We start from the raw sequence: 10,711 nt of genomic DNA, 5'->3' as shown, positions 1-10,711 counted from the left end.
ATATAAACACTAGTCAGAGGTGACAAGCTTGGACACCATCGACACGCATGTACAGCATCGTAACAGCTCACTAGATTGCTATGCCACCGCTGCAGCTACGTTCGATGCTGAGCTATCCGCAAGCGCCAGACTAAGTCACCGACCGAGAGACATGAGAGTGTAGGAGGTAGCTTCAACTTGAATTGATCTCGAATCGACAGCCTTGTCACCTGCTGCTCCTCTGCCAACACCAGTGGACAGCATGAAGGACTCCTTCGCCATCAATTTGCATCTCAGGGAGATCTACGATCCGGGCGCACGATCGAAAAGCTATCGGAAGCTATACAGTGACCGCCGCCTGGTGAGCCATCTCGATATCGTGAATGAGCTCGACGGACACTCAGGATGCGTGAACGCGCTCGCGTGGTCAAAGAGTGGCAACCTGCTTGCATCTGGCAGTGATGATCAGCATCTGAATATACACACGTACCAGCCTGAGGATGGCAGTGCGCAGTTCAGGCTCAGCACGACCGTGGCCACTGGCCACACACAGAATATCTTCAGCGTGAAGTTCATGCCGCATTCGCAAGACCGAACACTGGTCACAGCCGCCGGCGATGGTGAAGTGCGCGTCTTCGATATTGAGTATGCAGGAGCAGCGGGCACGGCATCAAGAGCATCGGCGTTGGCAACTGAGGGACGAAGAAGAGGACGAAACACTATCTACAATGGCGTGAGGTATCTGAGCGATGGAGACACAAACGCCAGAGTCTACAGGTCGCATGGAGATCGAGTAAAGAGGATCGTCACAGAGTCAAGTCCGTATCTGTTCTTGACTTGCAGCGAGGACGGTGAGGTGAGGCAGTTCGATACCCGCCAGCCAAGCTCTGCATATCCTCCGCCTCGGAACTCACGATTTGGGCCAGAGAACCCAGTACCACCTCCACTTATCTCATACAAACGATATAGCCTTGATCTGAACACCATCTCGTGCTCCGCCAGCCAGCCGCATTACATAGCATTGGGAGGCGCTCATCTGCATGCTCTATTACACGATCGTCGCATGACGGGCCGAGACAAGCTTCAAGAGATGGGAAGGCCATTGTCACCCATAGATCAGATGTCAGCAGGAGAACAGGAGTTGATGGCACAGGTATGTGAATCGCGAAGCGTGCTCTTCGACTTAGCGGGAGAAGGCCTTTCGCGCACGAGTTGACGCCCCTGAAAATCTATATCGTTACTACGCACAAAAAGGGCAACATGCTGACACTGAGAATTCAGGCTACTCAATGTGTTCGAAAGTTCGCACCTCAAGGTCAGAAGCGAATGAAGCGCGCGGATAATGGCCACATCACTGCAATCAAGATCAGCGATGCACGTCCTGATGAAATGATTGTAAGCTGGAGTGGAGATCACATATATTCATTCGACCTCGTCCGCGACTCCGAAGTTCCTGATCTTGAAGGCATCAGTCCACTACGTGAGCGAAAGTCGAAGGAAGGCAGAGATCGCAAGCGAAAGCGTAAGGTCGAAGGTAGTGATGCGTCACTGGCTAAAGAAGCCACCGCGTCCACGCGTCCGCGTACAGAGAATGCCTCTGCAGACCCTACAGATTCTGCCCTGCGAATAAGATATCAGAATGGCCAGAGCGAAGAGATACCGCTACCGAATCATATCAACCAGTACACCCCTCTGACCGAGCTCCAGAGGTCCGCTCAGAAGATCGCAAAACAGACAGTCAACATTCGATCGAAACTTTTCAGCTCACCGGAAGCAGGCTCCGTTGCACCATTTTCTGAAGCCCTTGGAATATGTGGTGCGACGCTGCTCGACATGGACGAGATCATGACAAACTGGCGATACCCTATGGAGCCGGAGCCTGAGCAAGTGTACCTGCAACAGACCCTGCGACGCAGACGGGAAAGCAGTCGACGTTTTGTGCAGGCATCAGGCACGCTTGCTCGTGTTCTTGGTGGCAAGCTGCGTTCAGTCTCTGGAGTAAATCCGATGATCGCACAATTTACAAAAATTGAGGTGAGGCGTAATGATTTGGAGTTCCCGACTCGGGAACACTTCTGCTATGATTTTCTCAAGGCAATACTTCTTTGGTTGGATTCTGGTGTTGGCCAATTGATCGAGGGCTTTACACGACCCAGCGATATGCCATCATCAAGCAAAGCGGCCTCGCGTCTACCTGTGTCGGAAGCGGATGCGACGCCAGAGGCACTTGATGAAGACATCATACCATATCTCCTCCAGCTGGCATCTGATCAGCGCATTGTTGATGTGGAGGCCAATCGGTTTGAAAGGAGCGAGAACAGAACTCTATTCCAAACCGAGAAGCAAGCTGTCTTGGCTTTTGCCGCCGCCGTTCGCATACCATTTGCGGATCTGTCTTCAGCAACGGTGCTAGCGGACAATGATGGCGAAGGGCGAATCCAAGCACAAGATCGCAAAACAGCACATAAGTATTGGGCACAGAGGGTAGCGCGAGGCGTACTTCTGAACGCGGGCGAGGGTGTCAACTTCATTTACGTAGACCGCGCGTTTGGTGGGCTCGGACGTGTCGTTCGCGAGGTAACTACTGAAGAGGCACGGCTGGAACTTCTTCGCGACACCGCCAGCGATGACGAAGGAGAAGAGGAACCAGCGGTGCGAGCGATCGAAACCGTCGCACCAAATGGCCAGGTGGTCGATGGTGCCAACGCCGAAGACATCACAGCAGCTGCGCAAGAGGCGCGGCGAGAGCGAAGTACTCCCCGTGCGACTTTCGAGCTGGACGAAGATGATGGGGAAGAGGTCGACGTCGTCCTCGAAGATTGGGACGAAGCTGCTGAGGAGGGCGAGGATGAAGATGCAGAAGAAGAAGACGATGATGAAGAAGAAGATGATGATTATGACGACGATGATGACGACGAAAGCGAAGAGATTGACCCTGAATCAAGCTCAGAACCAGACGAGGAAGACGGCGTGCCCAACTTGGGTGCACCGCGCTACATCTACCGAACGGCATTTGAAAGGAGACGACTGCGACCAAGTGTGGAACCAGATGTCCCCTGCTCAAAGCCTATACGCAGGTATCGTGGCCATTGCAACGTGCGAACTGTTAAAGATGTCAACTATTGGGGCCCCGATGACGACTTCGTGGTCTCCGGAAGTGACGATGGCAACTTCTTCATCTGGGACCGCAAGACTTCGGAGCTTGTCAATGTCCTAGAAGGCGATGGTGAAGTCGTCAACGTGATTCAGGGCCACCCATACGAGACTATGCTTGCAGTCAGTGGCATCGACCATACCATCAAGATTTTCTCCCCAGATGCTCGGGCACGCCAGGTCGCACGTCTTGGCCAAGGCATTTCAGCGCATGACGCCTCGTCTTTCAGTTCAATTGCGTGGCCGATGCGTATTGGACACCGAACACAGCGGCATCGAGCGAGCAACGGCGAGACAACTTCAGAGCCTGCTCTTCCTGCCGAGCGTCAGCGCGAGATTGACGACGATGACGATTACGTGGCTCCGAATGGGCTTAATAGTCGGAAGCGGATGCACGATGCGTATCGGATCATGCAAAGCAACAACATGGAGCGTGAGGGAGGGAATCAAGAAGCGGTCATTACAGTAAGTTCTAACATTTCCCATTTTTCGGTGCCACGATAATTAGGTCGGGTATCATTCCGAGTCGAGTCTCACAGTTCTGCAGCTTCCTCACGCACAGCTCCTCCAGTTGTTGTTCGGACAGCTGGGAAATGTTGGCATCGTCCCGACGTTCGAATGAGCAGCGCTCGTCGGCTGTAGACGAGCGTTGAGACAGATCGACTATCCTAGCAAAAGCCCTGCGAAGATGAAGGCGCTGACCAGAAGCTCACAGCGCGCAACACTTGCACACCTGGCAGAAATGATTCGACAGCATCGCGCGGAGAGGGGCGAGAATGCTGCAATGGACGGAGCTCAGGGCCTGGTACTGGGTGAGAACTGCGCGACGCAGTGAACATGTTCTGCTATCATCGGTAACATCTGTATACAGACTGTATGTCCCTCTGGTCGCAGCAGAGCATGTGTCATTCCAAATTCCAACTCCTTTCTTCGTCATGAAACTGGGACTCTATTTGCTCTTGGCTGCTGCTGCCTTCTGCTTCGCCTTGAGTGCCTTCTTCCTGTTGCTCCTGATCATGACTACGCTGAGGAAACTTCCGACTACTGCGCCACCTACAAGTAGAAGAATCACCGGGATGCGAATGGCCCAGACTCGTGGGGGAAAGAGCGCTTGAACGGGATGCGAGTCGTCGACGAATGGCTGTAGCAAACATAGTCTCAGCATGGCACGTGATATTTGCGAGTGTTCTTCGTGCGCATATTACCATCAAAAGTGTCCAGATGGTGTAGTAAAGGAAAACGGTTGAAGCGAGAATGAGCATTGCGAGTCCGACTAGGCGATCGAGCTGTGAAGAAGTCAGCATCCTGCTATACGTGCCAATTAGCAATTCCAAGCGAAGTCATTTGCGCGTACCAAAGTGTTGGCGGCCATCTTTGCTCAGCGTAGAGGTAAGGAGAGGGTGATGTTGCAGACAGGTGTCATTTGATGCTACCGTATTCTCTCCTGTCCAAAGTGAAGACGCGACTGAGCGAAACGGACCCTGAGACGGAGCTCCATACATACCAGAGGCTCAATAGCTTCACTTGAGCCTATTGTCGCTTCCTATTCTTCCTGTACCTTCCTCACTAACCTTACTATGCCTATTGTCGCGACAAACCTTACTCAGACTCGCTACACTTCCGCGCCTTGCCTCGTAATGTTCTTCTTCTATCGATACCGATACCGATACCGATAGCGACAGCGATAGTAGCAGCCGCTATAACTAGTATTCCGCGCGACCTTATTCTTAGCGTAGCTTTAGTAGCATTAGCTTCAGCATTAGCTTTAGCTTTAGCTTTAGCTTTAGCTTTAGCTTTAGCAGCGTACTTACTAGTAGAAGGAGGAGAATATTTATCGTAAGTCGCGAGGCGTATCGCTATAGACTCGCTACTAACTCGCTCTAGACTTCGACGCCCTACGACTATAAATACCTACGATTTCTAGTACTATAGCGTATAGATATAGCAAGAGCTACTCGATTAGATAGCGATACCGGATAAGAAGAAGGCGGTATTAAACAGACTACGGAAATATAAGGCTACTAGAATTATTATAGAAACGGACTCTAGCAAGCTTATACTAGCGCTATGCTACTACTATATACGCTCTAATAACTTTAAGTATCGTATACTTAATACTAAGGGCGAGCGTATCTACGCTTATTATAAGTGCAAGGGCAAGTCTAGCTATACGGCTAGTATAGAAGAGGTTAAAGAAGACGATAGAAATAGCGAGCTAGCCGCGATATAGGCGCGAGTCGAGGCCGTAGAGGCAAAGAATACTAAACTAGAGGCAAAGATTAAGGTATTAGAAGCTAGGTTCGATAAGTTAGAAGGATATTGCCTCTCGTAGTTCAAATAGCTTAAGAATAAGGCCATTATTAAGTCTAAGGATATATATACGATATAGAAGGAGCTATAGCTAAATAGCGATCGCGAGCTACTAGTAGATAATATTTAAGGAGCGAGTTTATAGCGAGTCTACTACGAGTCTGCTATTCTATCTCTTCTTCTTTAGTCGTTAACTGCGCTTTGTCTTCTTAGCCTCTCCGCCGCTATTAGCCTCTCCGCCGCTATTAGCCTGTCTACCGCTATTAGCCTTTCTACCGCTATTAGCCTATCTACCGCTATTAGCCTGTCTACCGCTATTAGCAGCCTATCTATTAGTAGGTTACTAATCCTTCGATTCGCGCGACCCTTTCGGAGTAGGCGTACCTTGCGGTATACTCGCGGTAGTATCGCCGCTTAAGTTAATTATCTTAGGCGGCTAATTCGTATCGATAACCTTCTTAGTCTATAGCTTTTCTTTCTTAATCTCAATGCTATTAACTACCTTTTGCTAACTCGCTATATTACTCGCACTAGTACTCGTAGTAATAGTACTTAACCGATGTTTCCGCTTTTGTTATTACTACTTCTCCTACTTAGTCTAGATATAGAGCTTAATCTCGTAGACTAATAATAACTTTGTTACTAGTTTATAGACTATTAAAGCCTATCTAAGTAATCGAAGCGCCTTGCTTGCTAGCTTCTTTAGTTAATTAGTTGCTTTATTAAAGTCTGTATAGAGGAAGTAGTTATAATAGTCCTAGGTCCGATCGATACTACTATCTAGTAGCTCGTAGGCGTCAATCCGGTCGACAATCTAGTCTATAAACGTTATCTCGGCTTCGAGGAATTCTTAGTTAGACTAGGCATCCGTAATAGTAGTATATAGGTTAGGTTTACTATAGAACTATGTCTTAGTTGTACTCGTAAGCTTAACTTCTATATACTAAGTATAGATCAAATAGCGGTAATAGTATGCCTATGCTTTAAGGTCTAATAAAGCTAAAGCTAAAGCTAAAGCAGGTATTAGTAGACGTTGCGAGAGGCTCCGAGATCTAGCATTTAGTATTCGAGTTGTTAGCTTGTAAAACTAACTAGCAGCATTGCGTATAGCATTAGCCGCCTTAGGTATAGAGGGGAACGTATTAAAGCCTCGTACCGTACTCGCGGAGCTACTCGTAGCGGCGGCTACTAATTGCTCGCGAACAAATTGCTCGCTTAGTAGATCGGGATTAAGAAGGCCGCATTGTAAACAGTATCGGTATTTACTATATATCTTTGCATAGTCGACGCCTAATTTAGTGCAATAGGTGCCCTAATTAGTAGGCATTATTAGATAAATAGAGGTAGAAATAGTAGAGGTTTAAGAAGGTTATAGATAAAATCGAACTAGAAAAAGCGACTCGCTATATACTCGCGGCCGGCTCGTAGATCGGAGATTAGTATACATTATTTGCAAACTTAATTAACCTAGCTTTCTAATTCCGAGCCGCCGCTAACTAACTACGTGCTACTAATAGCTTATCTAACTCTATTAGTTCCGGCTCTAACCCTATAGCTATATACTCCCTAGCTAGCCCTCGAAGAAGCAAGTAGGCAGAGCGGTAAAGGCGCTCTACATTATCGCTATTCTCGCTACTACTTACTAGATACGAGAAGCTATAAATCTACAATGCTATCTTATACTAAGAAAGCGTAGCCTCGGGTAGGTAGGCTTTAAGATCTAGGAATTAGCGAGTCTATTAGCGAGTCTATAGCGAGTCTATACTATAGAATCTAATATATACCGAATCCTTAAAGGTCTTGCTCTATATTATTAAGTGCGCCGTTAGGTATAGGAATACCTTAATAAGAATGCCCGCTAAGCTCTAGATAATAGTATAGAATATGCGGAATACCTAGTATAACGTATAGTCGATTAGCCTACTTCCGGATACGATAGCTATTCTAGAGGTAAACAAATTCGAGGACTTTATAACGTATAATTAGTATATAGATTGCAAGGAAGGCAATCCGATCCGCTAGTAGTTTAGCATCGTGTAGTAACTCGCGTAGTAACTCGTAGAAATAGCCCCTCTAGCTATTTAGTGTAGGTGCTTACTAACGCTACTATGCCTTAATCCGCTAGTTTATCTTACTTATACCGTATTTAAAGCAGTCCTCGAAGGCTAGCTGTTAGGGCCAAAGAGGCTACACGTGATTGGCATGTGACTAGGCCGAGTAAAGCTAGGGTCTTAGTGCCTTAGGCAGGGCTTAGCGCTTAGCGTTAGGCTAACTCTCCTACCTTCCTCCCTCTCCTCCTAGCTCCTTATCGAATACTACTTGTACCTACTACTACCCTATCTACCTGCTGATATAACCCTTCTTATATAGTATTCGATCTACCCTTTAAGGGCAGTAGCTAGATAGTCCTTATTTTAAGCTTTTAGCGGTATAGCTACGAAAACTATCGATTTAACTATATTACGCCCGAAGAACGGGACCTATACGTACCATTCTACTAAAACAACCGTACTAATTATTAAGCAAGGCCTTCTATACGGCCTATTATACTAAGTCAAGCACACTAGACCGATATTTACTAATTCCGCTACATCCGCATCTTAGGGGCTAATAATACATTATTAGTGTTACCCCCTATTACAATAGCCGGCTTATCACGAAGCAACAACAACCGTGCTGCCGCTAGCAGCGCTAGCAATAACAATACTAGTAGCATAGTACCTACTAAAGTGCCTACTAAAGCACCTGCTAAGGTACCTGCTAAAGAGCCTACTACTAGGCCTACCGAAGAACCTATAGTTCTAGGTGACGACCTAGAATTGCCTATCGACGACATTCTTAACAATATTGTTAACCGTCGATATAGCTAACCAGCCTTTAGCCCCTAACTAGTAGGGAGACTCTAAGAAGCTACCTAAAACAGGCTTACTACCCTACGTTAAAAACAATAGCTAAAGGATAATCTCCTCGAGATTCGCCGCCTATAGGAAGCCCTAACAACCACTGCTAGATTAGAGCCAGTAGCAGTACCTTCTATTTAAAAGAAGGACGCTAAGCTTAAAGACTATACCGTATTTGATAGCTCTAGCCGCAAGCAGTATAATAATTATATACGTGATTGTAAATTGAACTAGCGGAATGCACTAAGGGCCCTGCTAGACGACTATTCGCTAGTCGTCTATGCTATGCAATACATTAATAGAGACCTAAAACGTACCTAGGATAACCATTTCGACTCCCTTACTAATTAGACCGCTGTTTAGTAGCAAGACTATAAGACCATTATATTAGACACCCTTAGAAACCCTATACTAAGGCAATAATACGCTTAGGACTAATACCTTCGAGCCAAACAAAAGACTGATTAATCGGCTCGCTTATTTAAGGCCTATTTAAAGACCCTTAAGGACGATTTGCTAGCCAAGACCGACTCTATCTAGATTTCCGAAATACGCCCTAAATTGCGATAGGAATTGGTCCTTAAATTGGACCGCCGTCGTGTATTCGAACAGGCCAACCTAACACGCATTTAATTCATAGTCGAAGTAGAAACAGCCGAACGGGCTATTTAGCTCTAATAACGACTAGAATCGAGGATCCGACTAGCTAGTACCAACCGCGGCAATTGTAGTAGCCGCGGAGGAAACTAAGGTTCCTACTATAACAATAATACTAATAATAGGAATAGTAACAATAACCGTAGAAGAGGCCGTAGCCGCCGGCTATATAGAGGAGGCCGCGATAGGGGCCGTAGAAGGGGCTCGTATCCTTATAACGCTAACCGCTTAACTAACAATAACAGCTACGGCAGTCTACTAACTGGATTGAAGTGCTTCAATTGCGATAGCACTAGCTATCTGCTAGGCTAATACGACAAACCTAGGGATTAGGCCCGAGTCGACCGTACTACCGCTAAGTACCGAAAGTACCTTTTAGCAGCTAACGCTACCCCTATAGGCCAACCTTCGAAAAAAGAGTAAGCGCCGCACTAACTGTTAGCCTCGTACGGCGTAAGACTATCGACATTGTACCAGCTATTATACGTACCTGTCTTATATCTAGGCCCGACACTAACTATAAGGCAAAGGTTATACTAGACCCCGGAAATTCAGTTAGCGCCCTTATTAGCTATTACCTAGCTAAGCAATTAGACCTTCGACAACTACCGAAGACTAACCTACTAACCCTTGCTTGGTTTAATAACGCTCGGCACTTAACCTATAGAGCCTACTATATTCCTATAGTTCTAAAAGACGACCTCGGAAATGAACGCCTACTAAACTTTACTGCCTACGCGGTAGACATAGACAGCCTCCTATCCGATATTGTTATTAGCAACCCTATTCTTAAGTACTATGCTATAGTTATAGACCTAGGCAGCTAATAGTAGCGATTTAGAATCGCTAGGAAAGAGGACATTGAACATATTGATGTTAGCGAGTGCCCTAACGATATTAGGGTCCTATTTATTAGTAATCTGACCCTAGCTAATCCGACTGCCGACCGACTTGCTCGGTAGTAATAACGATGAACCTATGCCCCCTAATGATCCTAATTAGCTTGCTCGCATACTAGAGCCCATCCGAGAGACCTATATTAATATGTTTAAACACTACTTAGCATCGACATTGCCTATATTTAAGGAGACAGATTATAAGATTGATATTATAGAGGGCAAAGAGGTTCCTTTTGGCCCCCTCTACAACCTTAGTAAACGAGAGCTTGCTGTATTGCGTAAGTACCTAGAGGAAAACCTAGCCAATAGTCGCATTCGGTATAGTAATAGCCCTGCCGGTGCACCTATCCTATTCGTACTAAAGAAGGATAGTAGCCTGCGCCTCTATATCGATTATCGTAGGCTTAATGCTATTACTATTAAAGATCGCTGTCTACTCCCTCTTATTAATAAGACCCTCGATCGCCTTTCCGGTGCCTACTACTATACTACATTAGACATTAAGGACGCCTATTACCGCATTCGTATTCGTAAGGGCGATGAATAGAAGACAGCCTTTCGCACTCGCTATAGCTATTTCGAGTACTTAGTTATGCCATTTAGGCTAGCAAACGCCCCTACAATATTCTAGTCCTATATCAATCGGGCCCTTTCGGGCCTATTAGACTATCTCTGTATAGTTTACCTAGATAATATCCTAGTCTATACCCATTTACCTAACATTGCAGAGCACTAGGCTATAGTGCGTAAGGTGCTCGACCGCCTGCAGGCCTATAGCCTATATTGCAAGCCTTCTAAATGCACCTTTGCTAC

General features: G+C 46.6%; 2 protein-coding genes across 2 annotated transcripts; one reads left to right on the top strand and one right to left on the bottom strand.

The window, feature by feature from the left end:
* Positions 1–301: 301 nt before the first annotated feature.
* On the top strand, positions 302–3,955 carry MYCFIDRAFT_114328 (uncharacterized protein; the record flags this gene model as incomplete). The annotated part of the gene is made up of 4 exons (XM_007923869.1): positions 302–1,132; positions 1,261–3,319; positions 3,413–3,597; positions 3,848–3,955. Coding segments are annotated over 4 exons (3,183 nt in total), but the record flags the coding sequence as incomplete, so codon positions are not given.
* A 144-nt stretch (positions 3,956–4,099) lies between these two features.
* On the bottom strand, positions 4,100–4,415 carry MYCFIDRAFT_103775 (uncharacterized protein; the record flags this gene model as incomplete). Its single annotated transcript, XM_007923868.1, has 2 exons — positions 4,100–4,273; positions 4,338–4,415. Coding segments are annotated over 2 exons (252 nt in total), but the record flags the coding sequence as incomplete, so codon positions are not given.
* Between the last annotated feature and the right edge of the window lie 6,296 nt (positions 4,416–10,711).

Source organism: Pseudocercospora fijiensis, assembly GCF_000340215.1.
Source record: "Pseudocercospora fijiensis CIRAD86 unplaced genomic scaffold MYCFIscaffold_1, whole genome shotgun sequence".
NCBI lineage: Eukaryota > Fungi > Ascomycota > Dothideomycetes > Mycosphaerellales > Mycosphaerellaceae > Pseudocercospora > Pseudocercospora fijiensis.
This window is presented reverse-complemented; position numbering and strand designations above follow the sequence as displayed.